Below are 22,849 nucleotides of genomic sequence, written 5' to 3' on the forward strand. Positions count from 1 at the left end.
TCTAAGTGGCACTGCGGCTTCACCTCTAGCTCTGAAGAGCTCAATGGAGTTAAATTGAGAGTCAGAGGTTCTTGTTTCTGCCTTGAGGATTTAGGGGTGAAGGTAGGTGAGTGAATTTTTAAAACCAAGTCAGCTTGGATATACATTTTTTTTTTTTTGTAGTGGTCAAAAATTTGAATTTACTCCTTATGTTTTTCTTCCTTTTTATTATAGTAAAGGTGTCCAGTGGAGTTATGGAATGTGGAGTCACCAGACATCTACACAGGAGCTCTGTAGGATAGGCTGTGACTCCAGCCTTTTTCTTAGCTTTTTGTTTTTGTTTTTGTTTTTTGTTTTCTAGGGAGTTCGTGGCGCAGATACCATGCTATCTGATTCCAGCTCTTGAAGCTCTGAGTAAAAGATTTGTAAAAGCCCTTTTTCTGTCACACTGTACAGGATGTGAAGAGCTTCTACAGGAACAGTCTCATTTTCTCCCCTAAGGTGTGGGCCGCGGAAGCATTAACATTGAGACTTATCGATGGGGAAGCAGGCTGTGAGTCGGGGCTGACCAGGTGGCCTGAGGGCAGGTCTGTGTTTTTACTCAATCCCAGGCGAGCAGTTCGTCAAGGGAAGGATTTCTCAAGAATGAGCTTATTGACTGATATAGATCACTGAGGGTCTGGAGGATAAGCGTTTTCTGTTTTGGAGTGATGTAGGTGCCGAAGGTCAAGGAATGGCCCAGAAGATCCCTGATGGCCCCACCAAGCCCTGGTGCTCGTTGAGTGCCAGGGGGGTTGGAACCTCTCCTCTCAGGCAGGAGGGGTTTGGCTAATGAAGCATCTGACCAGGGTTTCTGGTTTAGGTATCTCCTCCCTAGCTCTTCCCCTTTGTAAAATGTGGAGGGTGGTGGTACCCAACTTCCTTCTTTCTCAGGTTTGAATGATGGGGATACGGTGGCGCCTCAGAGCATGCTGAAATGACGTGTGTCGTTTTCAGAACAGGTCCCGTCCACCATGGGATGAACACGCTGAGGCCCGGGCTGGTCTCGCTTGGTTCACGTCAGGGCTGTGGTAGTAGCCAACACCACATGCCGTTGGAGGCGGTGTGCGGGCAGCTCCAAGGCAGCGAGGGCACCCAGGTCTGGAGCCAGGAGACCAGCTCCCCTTCAGGCGCTGGCACCAACTTTGTGAGCAAGTCACTTAAGCTCTCAGCATTAGTGTCCTCAAGTATGAAACGAGGAGAGGAGAGTTAGCATAGCTCGTTTCTGTGGCTCTTTGAAGTTTTAAAGCTTGCTGAGCTTGAAAATCTACGAGTATCTATCTGATAAATGTCCTCATGTTTTGATTTATTAATGCAGTCATGTGTCACATAACGATAGACCACAGATACGATTGTGGTTCTATGAGATTATAATAGAGCTGAAAAATTCCTGTCACAGCCATTCCAATGTAATGTGGTGGCACAATGCATTACTCCCGTGGTTGTGGTGATGCTGGTGTAAACAGACCCACTGAGCTGCCAGTCGTATGCAAGTACAGCACATACAATTATTTACAGTACATTATATGTGATAATGATAATAAATATGTTACTGGTTTATGTATTTACTATATTATGCTTTTTGTCTTTATTTTAGACTATTCTTTTTACTTATAGAGAAAGTTTGCGGTGTGACAGTGTGCCTGTTACGCCGGCCAGCAGCCTCATGCATCTTGTTTACCGTGTCTCTTGATCACATCATTTTCTCTTGTGCTTGATTCAATCTCATGTTGTTTTATATAGTAACATGCTGCACAGTCTTGTAGCCTAGGAGCAGTAGGCTACACCAATATAGATGTGTAGTAGGCTATACTATCTAGACTCTGTGATGTTCACATAACAATGAAATCGCCTAACAGCGCTGTTTCTCAGAATGTATGGTGGTATCTCTGTCGTTAAGGGCACTGTGGCCTTATCATATATAGGACCCAACCTAAGGAAGTGGTGTGAGTGTGTGTTTGCTGAGGTTGAGTTCAGAGAATGCTCCCTGCAGGCAGAGCAGTTCAAACAGCACAATACTGGATATAGCCCCCAAGTACGATGGTAAAGGACTTGTTAAATGAGGAATGATGCATCTGCCTTAGAAAATACTGTGTGGCTTCTAAAAGTGATTTTATAGAATAACATTTAGTGATATAGTAAAACCTACACAAGGTATTAAGTGAAAATTCAGTTTTCCAAACCACGATAGCATTTTGTAGAAATAAAAGTATGTAAATATATGTATAGGAGAAAGCGTGGAATGCTATCTAGGAAAAGTGGGTATATCTGGGAGGCAGCTTCTTGCATGATCTGTTTTTCTTTATGCTTATCACTATTTTCTAAATGTCCTACGAAGAATAGATGTTACTTTTGTAAAAAGAAATAATCGTGAAAGTTACTTTAAAATGTTTCATCCGTTTTAATGGACACTTATGGCTCCTGCTGTGTGTAGGGTTCTGTACCAAAAGCTTCCTGATTCCTCCAGAAAAATGAATAAGACTCTGTGTTCCCTTTCCCTCCCCAGGAAACACAGCAGCATGGCTAGTGTGTTGTCCCGGCGCCTTGGTAAGCGGTCCCTCCTGGGAGCCCGGGTACTGGGGCCACCCGGGGCTGCCCCACCTTCAGAGCCTCAGGCGGAGCTGCTGGACGGGGTGGCTCCCCAGCCCTTCCTAGTCTCTAAGGATACTTCCTGCCAGGAGCAGCTCAAGGAAGTTCTCAAGGCTCCCGGCACCTCAGGCCTCCAGCAGGTGGCCTTTCAGCCAGGGCAGAAGGTAGGTTGATCCCCGTGTGTGGACAGGTGGCTCATCCTCCCAGGCTTGGGGCCGGCAGGCCAGTGGTGCCCCAAGCAACAGGCTGGAAATGCTGGGCACCGGTTTGTGCACAGACCTGTCCCTTGCAGCCCTGTGGGCCCTTGGGTGGCAGGCTTCCGGAGAGAGTGAACCGACATCAGCAGACCCAGGGCTCCTCCACGACAGTGCTGTCTGGAGGAAAAGCTGGCAAGACCGGACACCTGACATTCTTAGGCCTACTCAGAACCTCAGTTCCAAGCTTGACCAGAGCTCAGTTTCTCTTAATCTGCCTCAATTTGCAATTTTGCAAAACGAAGGAAAGAATCTCAGCTTTTTAAGAGACAGATAAGATTATATCTTTGGAGTTACTTTTAGACATTTTTAAGAGAGGAAGGTGTTTGTTTAGTCAGGATACATTTGGATTTTCTTTTCTAGTGTTTTCTCCCCTCGTGTCAGGGCTCAGCTCTCACCCGTACCTGATATTATCACTAGGTCCACATGCATGGGCTTCTCTTTTATTACCTTTTTAAGGGCCCATAAATAGATACCCTCCGGTCTGAGGCTTCTGTTGTCCAGGCCTCGCTTCCCAGGAGGTAAAACAACCAACTGCTAGAGAGGTCAGCCTACCTCTCCACCTCTACCATCTTGTTTCTAGGTCTTCAGACTCAGAAGTCTGTGAAGCGCAATATGCAGGTTGAGCAATTCAAGGCAGTAGTTGGGAACCAGCAGATATATAGGACTTCTAAGGCAAGGCAGGGCAGAAAATCAGGAGGATGGACACAAATTCCAACTTCATTTGGGGAATTTAATCCATTTACATTTAAAGTAATTATCAATAGGTAAGGACCTACCATTGCTGTTTTGTTCGTCGTTTTCTGACTTTTTTAGTTCCTTGTTTCTTCCTCTCTCTGTATTCCTCTGTGATTTGTTGATTTTGTTGTAGTCTCTGTTTTGGTTCCTTCTCTTTTTCTTTGTGGTTACCACAAGGCTTAGAGAAAACATCTTATAATTCTAAAAGTGTATTTTAAGAGAACAGCTTAGCTTCAACTCCATATAGATTCCAAGTTCAGAAAAAAATTCCAGAAACTGACATGTTCACTCTCACCATGTAGAGCGTTTGTAAGGATCTGTTTGGGAAAGAACCAGTCCACTGTGGCTTGTGTGGGTGCTCAGGTGGGAAGCAGGTACCTGGGAACCTCTGCTGGAATTAAAGATGAGTCAGAGAATGCAGTGTGTGACGGATGGATCCTGGCTCGCAGAGCTCGGGGCATATTGGGTGAGAACTACCAAGTGCTGACCACTGGTTGCTGTTTTCCTCTCCGCCCAGGTTTATGTGTGGTATGGGGGTCAAGAGTGCACAGGACTGGTGGAGCAGCATAGTTGGGCAGAGGACAAGGTGACTGTTTGGCTGTTGGACCAGAAGTTGCAAATCTGCTGTAAAGCAGAGGAAGTGTGGCTGGCGGAGCTGCAGGGTGCCTTTCCCCAGGCGCCCCCTCCGGAGCAGGGAAGCCAGGCGCCAGCCTACAGGCCTGTCTCCAGGAACATTGACGTTCCAAAGAGGTTTGTGGGGGAGAACCTGGGCTCTGAAAGTCATGTGGGTGGCGAGGTATGGAGTGGTGGGGTGTTTTGTGATGGGGAAGGAATGTGGAAGTCCTGCATGTCTAGTTGTCAAGATATTGGACAAATGAGACACAGAGAGAGGGCATCCTTTAGAACTGGTATCTTTTCTTCCCTTTATATCTTTGGTTCAGCTAAGGGCTGTCTTTTCCTCCCTTTATGCTTAAATTGAAATTAGTTCTTCGTTTTTGATGAGAGACGGAGAAAATGGCTTAAATCAGGAGCCAGCAAACTTGTTCTGTGTCAATAATGTAGGCTTTGTGGGCCAAGCAATCTCTGTCACAGCAACTCATCTCTGCCTGGTGGTGTGAAAGCAGCCACAGACGGTGCAGAAACAAATGGGCACGGTTGAACTCCAAAAAAACTTGACTTATGGACACTCAGATTTGGATTTTATATATTTTCATTGGTTACATGTCAAGAAATAATATTGTTCTTTTGATTTTTAAAATCACTTAAAATTATAAAACCATGCTTATAGCTCATACCACACAAAAAGCAGGTGTCAGGCCATGTTTGTCCCACAGCCCATAGATTGTGGACCCCTGGCTTATATATTTGAAACCACTGACAATGAATGAAGAATGTATATCTTGCTTTAGAATTTTATGATATCATTTTTTTTCCCTGAGACTATTTATACATATATACCCTAATTACTATGTTATATGTTCTACATACATTGATCTTTTAAGATTAGAAAAGAAAGTCTGCTGATGGCGATTGTCTTATATTCAGGATGTGCAGCAGTGAAATCTCATTCCACCTTTCCGTGTGTGGCTGTGGATACTGCTGTTATTGACAGTGCAGCCGGTATATTGAGACCAGACAAGAGCAACGATATTTGTGATTGTGAATTCAGTGGAATGTTGGCAAAGAACTTGTTTTTCTATTCTGTGGAAACAAAAATACAAAGATCATATAAAAAGAAGGGAGATGCTAATATGATTAATATATTACGGGTCTTGGTTTGGCTATGTTAAACCCAGTCACATATTTTGGTGGATCTGAATTGTAAAGAATGGATTAATAAAGTCCTTTGAAACAGATGAGCCACCTAGAAATTTATTTTAGGCTAACTTTCCATACTTTAGACTTATAGACAGCTCTAAATTTACTTCTACAAATGTAACTTTATATGGATTTTTAAGAATTACACATAAAATTTTATAGACCTCTGCCATGTAAAGCATTGAGATTTGCATCAGGAGATTTATTTTAGTGATTCTGGTTTACTTGCTCGTTGGCTTTATGTACTAGGTTTTGTTGACATTCAGAAGCCAGCAGAATACCTCATCATTTTTCTCGTAGGGATGGGAAAGGGATTGGTTAGTGTAATTGTTCCCTCTTAAATCTGAATATAAGACCGAAAAAGAAAGGGAATTTTTGCGCTTTCAAATTCCAGCGGGCATCTTTTATGCCCGGGCTTTACTTCATTGCTTTGACTCTTCTTCTTATCCCCCCAAGTAAAATCCCCTATTTTGAGCTGCAGAATGAGGAAGTAAATTCAGGGGAGAATGGAGCTGCCCCTAGGTGTTTGTGGGATAGGGACTGACCTGCTCCTACTGGGGTTGACTGATACTGTAAACGTAATTCAGAATGAGTATTTTTCATGAAGAATGAAGAGACCTTCATGCTTTATATAACGTACACACTGGCTGATTGGAGTGGGGATGTGGGAGGATACAGTCCAGAAATATAAGATGACCGCGTGACCTGCAGTCTCAGAAACTAACCTTTGGCACTCACCTGCTTGAATCTAGGAAGTCAGATGCAGTGGAAATGGATGAAATGATGGCGGCAATGGTGCTGACGTCCCTGTCCTGCAGCCCAGTCGTGCAGAGTCCTCCTGGGGCCGAGGCCAACTTCTCTGGTGAGGAAGGGAGTCCATGTGGGTTCGGAGTGACTGACTTCCTCTGCTTTGAGCAGCGGGCCTGGCAGGAGGATTTTAGAGTCTCTTCTCACTTGCATCCCAGACTGGCTGAGTGACATTGAGTTAGATGCTTCCATTCTGTCTCCTCAGTTTCCTCATCTGGGGAGAAGTTTCCTGGTGCATTGTGAAGATGATTGAGCACGGGGCTGAGCCACACTGGCCACTTGAGTAAGTTCTTCTATGGGAGTAAGTGAGTGAGGCACTTTGGTGGGGGCCTGAACAGGCCAGTAGAGGAATATTTAGTTCACACAGGTAGAAATTTACTAAATGATCCCCTAGTGGCCTCAGGAGGTTCATGCCCCCATTCCAAGTGCCTAATTCAGCCTTATAAATTAGTGTGGGCCTACAGGCCCAAGATCTGGAATAAACGAGCTAAAGTCTGAAATAAATCTAATTGCTTTGTTCAAAGCGATAGTATGACTTCACAGCAAATTTATAAATTAAAAGAAACTAGTGTGACTCCCCAAAGTACATTATCAGTAACATGGGAGGAAACAGGGTTGCTGGATATTAGTAATTTGATGAGACCGGTAGTGAACCTGAAGGTTTTTTTTGGAATTCATTATAGGGCTGGCCTAACTTACTCCCAGGGAATAACTTTTTCATTGGTGAGATCTAACCGAATTGCGAGCTGCTTAAAAGCTTATAGGAAAATGTGGAGTTAGCTCTGAAAGTGTACCATAAGGAAAGGGGCCTTTACAGGAATCCCTCATGAGTAATCTTCCTATATAGAAAGTAAATTTAAAGGAGTGATAAAGCAAATTTACTTATTTCAGCCGAAGTCTGTCACCAGTGACGAGCTTTCTGAAGTCATTATGTCTGTTGATACCTAGTGGCGAGGCATAGCATTGTGCACCTGTTCTTTTAGCCCTTGGGAGCTACGCAAGCAAAATGGAGAGGAAAGGAGTCAATTTTAACTTCTCAGGAAATTCTGTGCGTTTAGGAGATCCAGGACGTTGGTCAACAGGAGGAAGATTCAGATAAGTGGCATAAAGGGCAAGAAAATCATTGACTACAATTCCCATTAGGTTGTGTGTGTGCGTCTGTGTGTATAGAATACCTACATATATGTTCACACGTACGCACACACCCCAGCACCAACTTAGACACATCTAACTGATGATATGCCATGATCCTGATATCTTAAGTCCATTTTGGACAAAAAAATTTAAATTGTTTATTAAAGACTTTTTCCATTATATATTTCCATTATAACATTATTTCCATTATAATATATTTTCATTATAATATGTATTTTTCGTGATAATATGTAATATAATGTGTTTGAAGTCAGTGGAAAAAAAGGCTTCCTTGGCAGCTCATGATGTCAAAGTATTCAACATCAAGGTGATGTCTACACAACAACTGAAACCTTGTTCTAATTACGAATTCTCTTTGCACAGAAACTGCCATATCCTTTAGTTTCTGTATCGTTCGGATGGCTCTGTGTGTGTGTGTGTGTGTGTGTGTATGGAGAACAGAGGGGATTACAAATATTTCTTAGAGGTTCACTGTGAATTCATTGCTTTGTATTTGCAGGGGAGCTCTTTCTTCTCATGGTATAATGTATCTATTACTCTGCCCTGGGAAAGCTTATGATCTAAGGTTCATTCATGTTCACCGTATAATGTATAGATTAATTTATGATATTAACTTTTTGCTTTGTTTTGTGTTTTTCTTCCTTTGTATGCCAACTTGCTAGTTTCGGCGTTTGAGCCATTCTGAGGGTTCTCTGTGGATGGCTGCTGTGTTGTGGGGTTTCCCTGCCCTTTGACCTGCCCTTTTTTCCAGAGTCCGGATTGCACTAGATATAGCATTCTGTTCCCTTGCCCTTCTCTCCACGAGGGGACGTCTGTGGGGGCTCTTGACCCATTGGCCTGTTGGCGGCTCCTGAGTTCTTCTCTGAAGAGCTACCCTATTTTAAGTCCCATGTGTAGATGTCATAAACTTTTGGTTTCCAAGAAGTCATAGCATTGGGACTTGAAGGTGATATTTCAGGAGGGAAGAGTTCATCCATTCCACTCTGTCTGGATGCGCTTCTCCTGGTGCGTGAGCTTTATTTAATTCAGGAGAGGCTGCACTGGAAACATGGAATGCTGGAGGTGCATTCCAGGTGTCTCGTCTAGCCTAGAAGCAGTTTGGGATATGGAACAGGGTGAGACAAAAAGCAGGATTTTTATCTTGGTCACGAGGGATCTGGTACTTGATCTCAGAATCCAGCGTCAGGAGCTCTGTGGAACATCTGTGGGAGTTGGGGCTTTTGGAGACATGGCCACCATACTTGTGTCACAGTTTTTTTCCCCCCTGTGTATCAGAATTATAGGTTTTTCTATACTGTAAATGAATCTGGATTTATGGCCTAATAATGGAAGAGTCTGGGTTGGGCCTAAAGTAGCCTGAAGACAAGCATTTAAAAACTGAAAATTTTACGTGTCTCACTGTGATCTGGCTGGAGCAGACAGAGGGTTCAGGGCCATGTCGGGCGTAAGGGCCTCCTGTCATCTATTTTTGGTCTGAATTGCTGTCAGAGCTTATCTTTCCTTTTCTAAATATGTTGCTTGTGGTTAAAAGTCGGAACCACCTGGGCTGCAGCTACCTCTGGTAAATGTTACACGTCCCATCAGCTGTAAGAGCTGGCTGAATGGTTACTTCTTACACGCAGGTTTCGATGGACTTGCCCAGGTTTAAATGTTTGAAAGGCATTTTTCAAGAAAGCCTAGTCTATAAGCTCTTAACTTGGCCTTTTCATCCTCCTCTGCTATAGGGAAGGCTTCCATCATGGTGCCTGGCACACGTGTCTGCTCACGTTCCCACCCACCCTTTTAGGCCTAGAGGCAGGAGAGGCTTTGCCCCTCGCCCTCCTTTCCTCATGCTATTTTTTTAAACATGTAAAATGAGAAACACACTCTAATTAGGCTATCTTTCTGTTCATAATGTGCAAAATGAAGTTGTACTATACATTGGTTGGTCAGTGATTGTCAACATAGCTGTGACAGGAGATGTCCACTGGAGCAGAACAGGGCTACCCAGAGAAATTACTGTGATGAATGGACCTACTCCTCATTTTTACTGAAGCTCGGAAAGGTGAGGTTTTTTTTTTTTTTTTTTTTTGTTCCCCTGGAGTGGCAAAGCCAGGCAGAGCCAGGAATCAGATTCGGGAACATAGACTCCAGACTAGAATTCCGTGGTCTCTGACCTGGGCTGTCCAGGCGGAATCTGGTGTACACAGAACCATGCCAGGAGCCATGCCTGGGGACAGGCCTGTGAGCATCCTCTGTCTTCTCTCCGGCCAGCTTCTCGCCAAGCCTGTGACCCGTGGAAGGAGAGCGGGGATGTGTCCGACAGTGGCAGCAGCACCACGAGCGGGCACTGGAGTGCGAGCAGTGGCGTTTCCACCCCCTCGCCCCCCCACCCCCAGGCCAGCCCCAAATACCTTGGCGACGCCTTTGGTTCTCCCCAAACTGATCATGGATTTGAGACCGATTCGGACGCTTTCCTTTTGGATGAACCAGCTCCACGTAAAAGAAAGGTACGTGGTGTGGTGTGAGCATGAGCTGAGGATGGTGGGGCTGACGTCCACGTGGGGCCAGCCTCTGGGGGGACGCGGCCTCTTAGGTCCTAGGTGTTCTCAGGCTCCATCCCATTTCAGTTTTCCTTTGCTGCCTCTGTTCCCTCATGATATTCCCAGGAGCCCTCAGTGATGCCCGTTCTTGCCGCTTTTCACCTCGGCCCCGGTTCCTGCCTTCTTCGCTACACTCCTTCGGAGGCCTGTGCACACGCAACCTTCAGGGGGTTTGACCCACAGCACCAGGCAGTGCTGCTGGCCGCCAGGCCCATCCCCTGGGTCCAGGCCGATTGCCCCTGCTTGTCAGTGTCTTTGGCCCGGGACAGCCCGTTCCCTAGAGCATTTCGTTGGGTTCTGCAGGAAGGCGGCTGAGTCTCCACAGGCTGAGGGTGAGAGAGGCTCGGGGGAGAGGAGCATATCCCCATGACCCCATCTTCCTCTTCCCTAGAACTCTGTGAAGGTGATGTACAAGTGCCTGTGGCCAAACTGTGGCAAAGTTCTACGCTCAATTGTGGGCATCAAGCGACACGTGAAAGCCCTCCACCTGGGGTAGGTATGGATGGAGCCCAGGGCCTCTTTGCCTGGGGTACCACTCAGGGCCGATTCCCCATGACACACACCCAGAATGCTTCCAAGAAAGTGACTTGCTGAGAGTGCCACCTGGTTCCTGTCCCTGGCTCCCATGCCCAAGGCAATAGCCTGCTGGAGAGAGATCTTTGCCAGGAAGGAAGGGCCCTCTTACGGCGGAGATGTTGACACAGTCCATGGGAAAGGGCTCTACCCTTCTTGTGGAGGCACCTTCTTGCCTCACTGTAGGAAGCAAGATGTTTTAGTAGAAAAGGGGTAATCGGGTGAGACCCCTTCGTGCAGCCTGTGCCTGCGTCCCCTTAACACTGCCTCCCTGGAGCCCGGGCTGCTCACGGCGGAGGAACTGGCTGACAGCCCTTTCCCCTCGAGGAGAGAACGTGACCACAGGTAGGTGGGGCCCAGGCAAGACCCGTGGCAGAGCTCCGAGTAAGGTGACTCCTGTAGGGGGAGAGGTTCGCACATATTCCGCAAGAGAAGCCTTTGGTGCCAGAAGAAACAGTTCCTACTGGTGTGAAAGCACGTCCTCCCCTGCGGCGTGGCACGGGGAGCAGACTCCTGGGTGTTCTCTCGGGCTCTGTCCCTGACTGGCCGGGTGGCCCTGAGCAAGCACAGCCTCTTGCACTTCAGTTTCCCCTGTGTTTGAACTGAGGCAACTTGTCCCTGATCATCACCGTGTCTCCCTCCCACACAGGGACACTGTGGACTCCGACCAGTTCAAGCGGGAGGAGGATTTCTACTACACGGAAGTGCAGATGAAGGAGGAAGCTGCTGTTGCTGCTGCTGCCGCTGCTGGCACCCCCACAGCCGACCTAGCTCCCATCCCCAGTGTGACCAGCCCACCCCTTGCCATTCTTCCACCGCCTCCTCCCAAAGCCCAGACCTCAGGCCCAGAACACCCTGGCCTGGAGTCTTATTTGCCCTCTGGTGCTCTCAGCAAGTCAGCTCCTGGCTCCTTCTGGCACATTCAGGCCGACCATGCGTACCAGGTATGGGGCTGGGGCATGCTGGGAGCTCAGCCTTGTGGCCATGAGGACGTGTTCCGTGTCTGAGCTGCCACCAGCTAGCCTGATCACAGGCCACTGACCACCATGATCGAAGGCTGAGCTCTTTAGCTAAATTGCTTGTCTCTACTACGAAGAAAAGGAAAATGACTTCACACTCAATAAATGTGGGAATTCCCGAGTTCTTCATCAGTGGCTGCCTTGAGTGATTTTTAGAAATCTGGCTAATGCTCTGAGTAACCAAGTTGATGGATTGCTCTGGGTAATTGATACATCACTGGTTATAAAAGGGGGCAGAGTAGTGCAGTTGGGCTTCCCAGAGCAAATCCCGAGTTCCTATGTTAACAAACAATTGGCACCCAGTTTTTGAATACCTTCTGTGTGTCAAGCAGTGGGCTGTGCTTTTCAGATAGAAGAGTAAGATTTAGTCCCTCACCTTGTGAAGTACATGGGTTAGCTGGAGAGACAAATGAATATGTAACTGTGATTAATTATAATAAATAGTCAGTGTACCTAACTCAAGATATTGTAGGTTCAGGAAGGACCAGGCTACTATGCCTGGTGTGGTTGGGAAAGTTGTCATGGAGGGGATGACATTTAGGATGGTCTGCACTGCACATAGTAAGTGCTCAGTGAACACACAGCTTGCTGTGTGCCACTTTTTCTTAAAAGCCTTATATGCTTGTAGCTTATTAGTTTTATCAGACTCTTGGCTGATTTGCAAGTTAGTAGTTAAAAAGCAATGCTTTCAATTAGAAAGCCTTTACAAAATGAACCAACTCTCCTCATTAGAATGACTGGTCACTTAGCTATTAAATGTTTGGCCGACTTCAGATGGCCCTCCAGGCCGCTGGCTAACCCTGTGAGATGGGGCGCAGAGAGTGTGGCTTAGTAGACTTAAACATGGGCATCAAAGAGTGTTGCTGGGGATGCCACATACTTTGTGCAGCAATGCACAGAGGCTTTTGGACATCTTTAGGGAACTGCCTACAGCATGTTCCTGGTAGGTGATCCAGCCAAGAAGTTAATCCGCTATGATGATTAAGCCTTGAGGCTGACGTGTACACCAGCTCTGAGCTAGGGGTTCTCAAAAAAGAGTAGAGCCTGGCACTAAGGAGTCGAAGAGCTGGGTGCTCATATGTTTCTCTTGAGAAGAACATTCTGTTGTATCCCAGTACTTTCCAGTCAGAGGTGCACCTTCTGCTGTGGACCACGAAGTTGCAGGGGGACTAGGTGGACTCTGGAAGCTCCCTGCGCTGGGATCCAGGCTGATGCTCTCTTGTCTCCCGCAGGCCCTGCCATCCTTCCAGATCCCCGTCTCGCCACACATCTACACCAGTATTAGCTGGGCGGCCGCCCCCTCCACGGCCTCCTCCCTCTCTCCGGTGAGTGTGCCCATTGTCCCTGAGCCCGCTAGCACCTTGGGGTCCTGAAACAAGCTGAGGGCCCTCCCAACATGTACCCCGTGCTGGAGGCCATCTCCCCGCACTTGCTTTTAGCAGCCAAACTTCTCGAAGATCTCCATGTACTCACCCCTCTTGCCTAGAACTCCCCAGCTGGCCACATAGAACATAGAACAGATGTTCTTTTAGAACATAGAAGGAAGGTACCTGCAGAGGAGTACCCGGATCAGTCAAGTTTATTACCAAGAAAAATCATGAGGCGAGGTCAGGGTCAGTGCCCTGTTTAGCCCTGAGCATCTGCAGATGCTTGTTAAGAAGGGAGAGAATGTGGGAAAGCTGGAGAGGAAGAAGGTGGGCAGGGAAGTCTCAAGGCCACTGTGGACCAGTGCCTTAGACTGCTTGCCTCTCAACTAAAATAAATTGGAAGTCACTCGAACCACACATAGTGGGTTCTAGTCTTAAATATCTCCCATAGGAAGGTATCACACACTGTAAAAGCCTGAGGGCCTAAAGTGCCATTGAGGCAGTGCAGTTTCTCCTTTTGTGTCACATATAGTGACTTCATCTAAATCTGCAGGAAGAAGTCCCCGAGGTGGCCAGGGCAAGTGGTTCCCCTGCTTGTGGCTCCTACTATAGCATGAGTGTAGCTTAAAAACCTACTCCTCTCTCTCCAGCCTCCCCTCCCTCCTGGGCCTCTGCTCACCTCTGCCTAGAATATCCTTCCAGAGAAGACTTCCTGGCCTCCTGGCACTAGGAGGGCCTCCGCAGGTGTGACCACATGTCCTGTAGAACGGTTCTCTCACCTTTCACTTGTGCTTATGACCCCTCTACTTGCGCCCAGGTCCGGAGCCGGTCGCTAAGCTTCAGCGAGCCCCAGCAGCCACCACCTGCAATGAAATCTCACCTGATTGTCACTTCTCCACCCCGGGCCCAGAGTAGTGCCAGGTGAGACTGTCTGCTCCTGTGGCCTCCCTTGGGCTTCTGTCCCCATTATCTCCACCTGACCCTGGTCTCCAGGCAGGGGGGGTGTGTGGAGCCCAGCTGAGGACACTCTCCGCCTCTGTCCCTGCTGGCTCCCACCCCTTCCAGCCTCCGCTGGTTCATTCAGCCTCACACCTGGCCACTCTCCAGGTCTAACCACCAGCGCGTGACTGTACCCTCATTACTCTCATTTGGCAGGAAGGCCCGTGGGGAGGCTAAGAAGTGCCGCAAAGTGTATGGCATTGAGCACCGGGACCAGTGGTGCACAGCCTGCCGCTGGAAGAAGGCCTGCCAGCGCTTCCTGGACTGAACCCGTCCAACCGGCTCCTCCTCTTTGCTCCTGGCCTTGATGGCAGCCAGATGACAAAAGACAGATGCGTGAGCCCTCAGCAGATACCTAGAGATAGAGTGGACACTGGGAGTTTGGGCTCTATTGGCTAAGGTTTAATACTTAATACCTTTTCCCTTCCCTGGTGGGAACATTTTATTTTTTAAAAAAAGAAACGAACTTATTTTTTCCCCTCAAATAGGAGAGAGCCAAAACTGACCAAGGGTATTCTGCATCAAACCAGAGACCAAAGAATTAATTACCCTCCCTTTCCCACATCCCCTCTCTCTAGGGGATTAGTTTGTACGCATCAAAAGAAGGAACAGCTCATTCTGTTTCCGGCTGAATTGGTGAATTCTTTGCTTTTTCTACTCTTCCAGAAGGGACTCTGAGCAAGATGAATTCACTTTTCTTTAAAACATAAGTTTCTGGCTGATAACTCAGAGAGCAGGACTTACCCTGGATGGGGTGGGAGGAGCTGGGGCATCTGGGTGATTTTTAAGGTGCAGCCGGCTCTTCTCCACCTGAATCGTGGAGATGGGAGAACATGTGCTCACCAAGCAGCTTTCCTGGGAAGTAAAAGGAAAACCGTTTCTTGGTGACAACTCTTTGAATCTGGGTCCCCTCAGACGTTGGGTGGCATCCCAACAAATAATGTATGGCTTCTTCTCAAAGCCCAGACTAATAGATTTTTTAAAAGACTGTCCCCAAATAGCTGAGCCAAAAGGCTAATAGGAGTTCACTTTCTGAAATGTGGCAGTTAAACACTACCTTGAGAGTCTTTCCTCTTTCCTTGAGGACAAGCCAGAGAGTTTGAAAATCGGCAAAGCTCTCTGTTGTGATCCCAGAAAATAAACTCCATCTTGAGTTTCCTCCCTCCAGTGATGGAAATGACGCCTCTGATGGAAATGACACCTCTAAAACTCTTTGTTTTTTTTGTTTTTTTTTTTTATGGTTTTTTATGTTTTTTTTTTTATTTAGAAGCCTTTATCTGATTAAAGTTCCCTTTTATTGGGGCGGTAGGTTCCTTTTTTTCTCTGGTTTCACCAGGGATTTCCCCGTTGTCCTCCGAGGCCGCAGGCAGGGCCAGTGCGGGGGAAGGAGAGAGAAGAGCCTAGATAGAAAGATTAAGTGGCAGCTTGCCCCATGATGGAGAAGCTGACAGGTCCCCCATTATTCGGTGGGCTTACCTGCCTATTTGGGAGCTATCTGATCTTCTTCCTTAGGTGATACGTAGGACAGGACTCTAGGCAAGGAGGAGGCTTCTGGATATTTTTTTTTACCAGTGTTAGGTGATGAAGATCACTTTGATGCAGTGTGACCTGCCCAGGTACCTGCTGAGCATCGTTTCTTGTCTAAAGATGGGACGGAGAATGTTTAAGAGAGTCCTGAGGACATCCTGGGAGGAGTCCCTGGGGTTGAAGTCACAGCTCCTGGTGCTTCAGCCCCTGGAGTTTCTAGAGGCCTCAAGACTTGAGGGTAGATTGGACAGCATTGCTTGGGAGGTAAATAGACAAAGGTGTTCTCATGAAGAAGGAGGGAGAGGTGTGGGGAGTTTAGTGCCCTGCTGACCAGTGGTCGATTAGGGTGAGCTGGGCCCTGAGGGCAGGCATGCGTTTGTTTGGAGCCTCGCTTTTTCTTCGTGTGTGTGACAGTGGGGATTCCTCAGGGCCTGCTTGAATGGGTGCCTAGCTCGCTGCCTTGGACCTATGTCAGGGGCTAAGGGAATCCTACCCCTTGGCTCTCATTGAGATCATCCTCTTGGTCCCAGGGGGAAATACCTGGCTATGGAACTCCTCTTGCCGCTTCTCATGGGAAATGTGCATATGTGCATATGCTTCTCAATTCAAGACATGTTGAGTCTTAGAAAACTTGCCAACCTAAGAATAGGGGCTTGACGTTGTGAAGGGTGATGGTGACCTGGGTTTGGTGACAGAAGGGAAAGACAGTTATGCACAGGTGTCTTTGGTGGTGATGGGGTATATTTTTATAACTTAGTAAAGAAATAGATGTGGAATCTGTCTCTTGGTAAATCTCAAAACCAGGCCAGCAAGAGATGGCCCAGGGTTCTTTTCCCTTCAGCCTCCCTGAGAATTAAAAGCTGACAGCAGGACGTTGCATGTCATGATTCTACTCACTTTGCACACTGTCCATTTTCAGGTCTTCTCAGGGAGGGAAGGGAGTGTTTGAGACGCGGGGACTCTGCCCAGCCCCGTCTTTCCTTTTCTCCCGAATCTGAGTTTTTGCTGAGTCTCGTCTTTAGAAAAGCTGTGTTCATTTGCCCCCTTCACTTTGGATCACGTAGATATAACTGGATATAAAGATTTTTTTCTAAGGCGGGTAGGCTTCTCATATCATTAGTACACAGGACAGGAAAGGAAGAGAGAAAGAAGAAATTGACGAAACCGTATAAAAACCGAGGTGGTTTTATTTCTTGGTTTATTTTCTTGTGTTTTGTTTTGGTGCAGCTTTTCCCGTCTGCATTCGGTCCTCCTTTCGGGTGGTGGCTGCCTCCTGCGGCCCCGCTCCTCCCACACCTCCATCTTGTGGCTGTTGTGTTGGTTCTTGACATGTCGTCTGTCCTTGGGGTCACGACCCCATTTGTTTCTTCTCGGAGGGTGGGGTGGTTGTGAACTGGTCCAGCGATCATGCCTGTTTGTTCATCTCTACATCTCTCCCTACTTCCCAGCCCACCTGGGCCGCAGAATCTGATAGATGGTGAGATGCCATAGGTGCGCTTTCGAAACTAACAGGACTGATTGTCAGAAGCAGTTATCTTGGGGAACTTTATTCCAGTGACGTGACCCTCACTCGGAATTACCTGGGGAGTCTGTGGTGCCTGCTCTGACCAGCCTTAACGATACTAAATCTACACTCATTCAGTGCAGAGAAAGTCTGCGAATGTCTGTGGTCAAGCGAGGTCACAGGTGCAGAGCGCAAGGACTGACCAGTGAGCAAGAGAGCTTGGGTTTAATTTTGTGACGTTTAAGCTGGCTGTGAACGCGGTTTTGTAATTTCAGAGACCGTTTGGAGCAATGTCCACATCGTGACAGTAAGCCGCAGCTTGGCTCCTTGGAGGACATTGTTAACTTGGATGTGGAAACTGATTTGTTTGAAGAAGTCTGTCCTGTTACTTTCTGGTCCTCCCAGGTTCTGACTTTACCAGGGGCAGAAAAAAGAAAAAAAAAAGAAAAAAAAGAAAAAAGACAAAAAAAAAAAAAAAAAAGAAGAGGGAGATAAATCCCATCTGTGAATTTGTCTTATTGGCGCCTTTTCCCCCAGCTGTCTTCCAAGTATTATTTTTACTGTTAAAAAAAATTTTTTTTTAAATGTGAAATGTAATGTTTTTACAGCAACAATATGAAATATATTTTATAAGGAATAAAATGGTACATTGTCTGATTTAATGTGTGCCTGTCCCTCTGCCCCTTCCCCCTGCAAAGGATAAGATTGTCATTGTCCTTGGTGCTAAACCAATGATAGCATGTCACACTGTGGGCAAAGCACACATAGTCATTTGCTTATGGCAACAGTAGGTAACATGACCAGGGACTAGGCCAGGTGCTTACATGGATTACCTCAGTAACCCTGTGAAGGCGTTACTATTATCACATTTTACAGGGGAAGACAGTGAGGCACAGTGGTTAAGTAACTTGCCCAAGGACAAACTTGGGAAACAGTGGCACTGGGGTTGTAACCTAGGGGTAGTCTCTATCTTCTGTCTTATGCTGACAGTGGGGAGCATGTTCTCAGCCATATGCCTGAGTTTACTGGGGAGTGAGCAAGGGCCGCAGGAGAAAATAAGTCCCACTGTCCTTAAGGAAAGGGTTCTGACCCTAGGGAGCAACTCGAGCCATTCCCTGAATTCATCGGTTCCACGTACTGTGAAGGCCAAGGGCCGCTTGAAGCTGGCCTAGGTGAGGAGGGTGTTGGGAGCAGAAGGCACCATCCCGCCCGTGCTGCAGTGGGGCTGACTGCGTTAGGCTATTTTAGTGTCTGGGACCATGAGGTATGTCTGGGAGCAGGTTCTAGGGACCCCGAACAGGGCCTGACAGTGAGGGCGATGCCACCCTGAGAAGACCCAGGGACTTGATTACAGTCGATTAAGCCCAGAAGCCGGTGAAACTGGTGTGGGAGGTTGTCTTTTGGCCTTTTTCATGACCTTTCTCCCCCTTCCCTTGTCCCTGCTCCACCCCATCTAGAATCTGCTGCTCCACTGCAGTTTGCCCAAGCCCCCCAAGTCAGTCACTGCCTTTGAGCCAGACAGTCTCTGTTTGCAGCCCTGGGCCCGCCCAGACTTACTGTTATGGCTGCATCCACGGACCCCCTAACTTTCTGGCTTCAGGTTGTGTTTGACCAATAGGAGACATCAGGCTAGAGTTTGAAGGACTGGAGGAGAGAGGGGTTGGGGTGTTGCCTCCCACCTTCCTGCACAGTGCAACAGTGGCAGCGACCCGCTTCTGAGAACTACAGCTTAATGGGTTCCAGTAACTCCCCCTTGCCAGGTCTCCCTGGATCCTCAAGAGTGCCCTGCTCTTTCTTACTGCCCTGTTTCCATTACAGACAGTCAGCTCTCAGTTTCTCTGTCAGGGTGCGTCGGGCATTTCTTGGCTGGACTCTGACGGTTACACACCTTAAATTGGAGATAAAAGTGACAGCAGTAGGTTCACCTACGCTCTGCCCCTTACCTCGCGTCACAATCCAGCGATCCCAAACCAGTAAGTCCCAAACCACCTGGACTTGTTGAAACTGCAAATTTCTGTTGAGTCAGGGCAGGACCCGTTGGTGATGTTGACATGCGTGAGGAGTTTCTGAGAACCCTACCTGCTCTGTCCCACCCATATGTCCACCCACTTGCATCTGGGGACACAGCTCATGCACACATATCTTGCCTATCATACTTTACATAAAGCAGAGCCATGAACTTTTTGCCTCTGTCTCTCAAGAGAAGGTGGTGTGTTTGGAGTCTGTGCTTCTCAGGGGCTTCACTTAAAAACAGCCGACCAATTTATGAACCATTTGCTCAGTAGAAGTTTAATGGAGAAATATCTGTTTAAAACAGTCAAAAAGAACAGCTCTTTTACAAACAAGTTTTGGCAGTGACAAGTCAAAACCCCAGGCTCGATGTCCTGTTCCTTTAACCCACCCCTGGAAGAGGAAAGAGGCGGGTGAGAAGGAAAGATGGGGCTGTTTAAATGGGAGCTGGAGGGATTACAAAAATACACTCTGATGCAGCGACGGGGTTGTCATGAAACATGCCATGGAGGGAGGTGGGGGGAGGGAAAGACGGCCAGACAGAGGTTCTGCGCCCTGGGCTGGACACCTGGAGGCAAAGCCTGCCTCAGTGCCCTGGGGAGGAAGGAATCCTGATGCCCAGCCGGCAGTTCCGGGGCTGGAGACATGCGGTTTTGGGGATCACCTGGACACCTGAGGAGACAGAAGTTTATTAAAATGGCAAACCGGATTGTCTTTTTGACCCTTCAATCCTATTTGACTGAGCAATGAGAAAAAGGCAAAGAAAAGCTACCAATCGAATAAACATCCCCTAAAGTGTTCAGAAGGGTTCCCCAACTCCCTCTACACACCTGCTTTTCATATATATATGTATGATATATGTGTGTGTGTATACACACACACACACACACACACACACACAATTATATAGTAGACTATTATATAGTCTGCTGGCATGAATGACAGAATAAAGGGGAGGTCTGTGGGCTGGGGCTTGAAAGGCACACGATAGGCCCCCTGACCAGAAACAGTTCTCTTATCACTGGTATTTGGAATCCATGTGTAGTAATTCATTTCTTGAGGCTAAATCATGCCCTCATTTATGGGTCTCATATTACAAGTGCTCTTTGAGCCTGATTTCACTAAATCCTCACCATGAATGAATCTGCTCATTTTCTACTGTCTAGAAGGGTCAGGGGCTGAGGCAGCAGAGGAGAGGAGGCAGTGTAGGGGCAGGGAAGGGGGTGGTCGATACCTGGACCACCATTCCATCTAGGACTGGTCCTGTACCCAGTGTCCCTCCTTCCTAGCACATTATCACACTTTCTGAAGAGGGTTCTTTAGCCCACTCCAGTGTTAGGTGGCCCCATTTTCTCTAGCCTTATCAGTATAGACTGGTACTGGGTAGCTCAAGAGTCCAGATCAGCTCTGGCAACTGGTGTCCCCCAAGACAGAGAACTCTCAAGCATGTATAGGGATGGTTGGAGTGTGTGCAGGTGAATAAAGACAGAGTTCAAGTCGCCTGCTATGGACTCAGATGCACGTCCATGTTGGAACTCAGCAACCCATAATATGTGAAAAAAGAAATAGATGGTTGCAGAAGGACAAAGGAAAGCGATCGATAAAACCCAAATGGGCCGACTAATGTTTTCAGTGTTTCCATCAAGATCTTTACATGTTGAACAAAGCAGCAGATAGAAGCTAGTTACCAGTTTTGTTTCAGTGCCTCTCAGCTGGAAGCTTAATAGAAAATGAGAAAAACCATTTGCCTGAATAGGGGCTCAAATCGTTTTTTTTGTTTTTTTTTTTTTTTTAAATAAATCGATTCCTGCTAATGTGACTGATTTTAAACTGTCTTTAGGTAGAGAAAACGGTTCTTTACCTAAAGTAGTTCAGAATTAGACATGAGCTTGTGTCCCTTAAGAGCCACTTTGAAGAAGAACGTCTTTAAGATTCGAAAGAATTCAATATGTGCTACTTCTGAACGATTTATTGTTAGGCACTTTGCAGATATGGCTTAGGAAGAAACAGAATGCTTGTTAAGGACCCAGGAGTATGACTTCAAAAACAGTGCAGGTTAATTCAGGGCCTTCGGAGATTAGACGTTAGGCTAAAGTAAACGTGGCATCCCTCTCACAATCTAACACATATGTCCGTGTTTGGTAATGGACCTCTTGCAAACAAGCTGGCCTACCTTCAAAGAGCCGTGTGAGCTGCCTCATGCTGATGTGTGAGCGCCAAAGAATATACTTCGAAAGAAGATTTTTTACGATCTGGCTACTTTTGACGTACAGGATGCAAAATAAAACAGCACATATGCAGGCTTTTTTTTTTTTTTTTTCCATGCCTCTGAGTCAGGGGAAAGTCCCACTTGGGTAAGGTTTTGGGAATGTTTTTGACCAACTGATTTGTTCTTTCTGTTAGGGCAAGTTTCTAGACTGTTTAAGAAGAGGTCTGAGAGATGATCGTATTCCCATACATGAATTAAGGCACAAAAGCTTGATGGATTTTCTTAGATTTTCAGAAGATTCCACTGTGCTAGTTTCCTGTGCCACTCAAGGTTATGTATAGCATGTTGATGGGCTGAGGAAAGTTAAGTTTGTAATGACTGGGCAATAAATTAGGGTCCTTGATGTTTATTATCTGAGATGTATTATAGGTACATATACCTATGGCCGTGGGGGTAAGAACGGAACAGAGGGGACAGAGAGATAAGGGCAAGCATGCAAACAAAAACAAAAGGAAAATGGCCCTGGGAAAGAAGCGAAAAGTGAGGAAAGGTGATGAACCCTTAGTCCATATTCTAAAAGCTGTTGGGTCAGTTGGGCCAAATTCTCAAAGCCTTGCTCAGTGATGATGTTATTTATTTATTTTTATTTTTATTTTATTTTTGTGATGATGTTATTGACTGCAAGGAATCAGTCTCTCTGGCAAGGTAACAGGACGGACACATGACAAGTGGAAGAAAGACAAGCAGAAAATGTAGCTCCTGGTCCTAACAAGAACTCCTTGACTGGGAGAGAGTGAGAAAGATTCACGGTTTCCACGGAATCCAGTCACTTTGAGATATAGGGGTGGGGTGACACAGGAGGGGACAGCAAAGCCGTCTTTTTAAAAAATTAATTTATCTATTTTATGGTGACATTGGTTAATGAAATCCAATAAGTTTCAGCTGTACACTTTAACAGTAAGGCATATATATATTTAGACTGAGTGTTCACCTCCCATAGTTAGATTTCTTTCTGTCACCACATATTTGACCCCCTTTACCCAGCCTGCCTCCCACTCCCCCTCCCCTCTGGTAAGCAAAGTTGTCTTTGAAAGTGATATAGTAATATTAAAACTACAGAAATCAGACTCTTTGCAAATGGCTAAGGGTAGGTCCAGCTATCGATTCTTAGAGATAAAGTCTCCGAGGAAAGGTGAGCTGAATGGTTGCCATAGTAACTGGATAGGAGGATTGGTCCACTTAACTGTCCCCATAGTAACTAAGCTCCTGGAGAGCTATAGAGGAATTAGTTATCTTAACCTACTACTATTATCCCCATAGTAACCAGTCTCTAAATGGCAGTAGTCAGCCTTAAGGAGCAATCCTAAAAAATCTTTTCTCCCTAGACAAAGGGTGGGCAGGAGGCAGGGGGGTGAATATATCTCCCAGGCCTCCAGGGAGCTGAACACCTTAAGGTGCTGTGTGTGTAGCTGGGGAGAGGGGTAAGTGGGTGGGCCTTATGTGCTAAGACAATCAGGTATATGAGTTTTCTTTGTGCTCCCAGCTTATTCCCGCCCAACTCACTCATGGGTTGAAGTGGATGGTGCAGCTTGGAGAGGCTCCCCTTCCAGCTACACATTACCATTCTGGTGCAGGGTGCGCCGGCGCTGGCTGGACTGCATGCTCAGGACCAGGTACTGC

At 46.9% G+C, this 22,849-nt stretch overlaps 2 protein-coding genes across 3 annotated transcripts in view; one reads left to right on the forward strand and one right to left on the reverse strand.

The window, feature by feature from the left end:
* Positions 1–17,607, forward strand: ZNF395 (zinc finger protein 395). 2 transcript variants are annotated; one of them, XM_015585093.2, is made up of 10 exons: positions 1–102; positions 2,525–2,771; positions 4,117–4,349; positions 6,170–6,279; positions 9,633–9,868; positions 10,353–10,453; positions 11,184–11,478; positions 12,786–12,878; positions 13,738–13,841; positions 14,076–17,607. In XM_015585093.2, the coding sequence occupies exons 2-10, from the start codon at positions 2,538–2,540 to the stop codon at positions 14,185–14,187; spliced, it is 1,518 nt and encodes a 505-aa protein (XP_015440579.1). In that variant the 5' UTR covers positions 1–102; positions 2,525–2,537; the 3' UTR covers positions 14,188–17,607. The 2 variants fall into 2 exon arrangements, with proteins under 2 accessions (XP_015440579.1, XP_006906306.1); XM_006906244.3 differs by lacking the exon at positions 1–102 and adding an exon at positions 249–480.
* Positions 17,608–22,779: 5,172 nt separating this feature from the next.
* Positions 22,780–22,849, reverse strand: part of PNOC (prepronociceptin) — a 9,236-nt gene continuing 9,166 nt past the window's right edge. Inside the window, 1 exon segment of the mRNA XM_006906245.1 lies at positions 22,780–22,849. This exon segment is cut by the window's right edge and continues 40 nt beyond it. Within this exon segment, the coding sequence (XP_006906307.1) occupies positions 22,780–22,849 (70 nt within the window).

Source organism: Pteropus alecto, unplaced genomic scaffold, assembly GCF_000325575.1.
Source record: "Pteropus alecto unplaced genomic scaffold, ASM32557v1 scaffold50, whole genome shotgun sequence".
NCBI classification, from domain to species: domain Eukaryota; kingdom Metazoa; phylum Chordata; class Mammalia; order Chiroptera; family Pteropodidae; genus Pteropus; species Pteropus alecto.

Bases quoted from the DNA above. Each gene is read 5' to 3' on its own strand.
- ZNF395 (XM_015585093.2), top strand. From the start codon at position 2,538: ATGGCTAGTGTGTTGTCCCGGCGCCTTGGTAAGCGGTCCCTCCTGGGA. The intron at 4,350-6,169 runs GTTTGTGGGGGA...GCTTGAATCTAG, and splicing joins AACATTGACGTTCCAAAGAG to GAAGTCAGATGCAGTGGAAA. The intron at 12,879-13,737 runs GTGAGTGTGCCC...ACTTGCGCCCAG, and splicing joins CGGCCTCCTCCCTCTCTCCG to GTCCGGAGCCGGTCGCTAAG.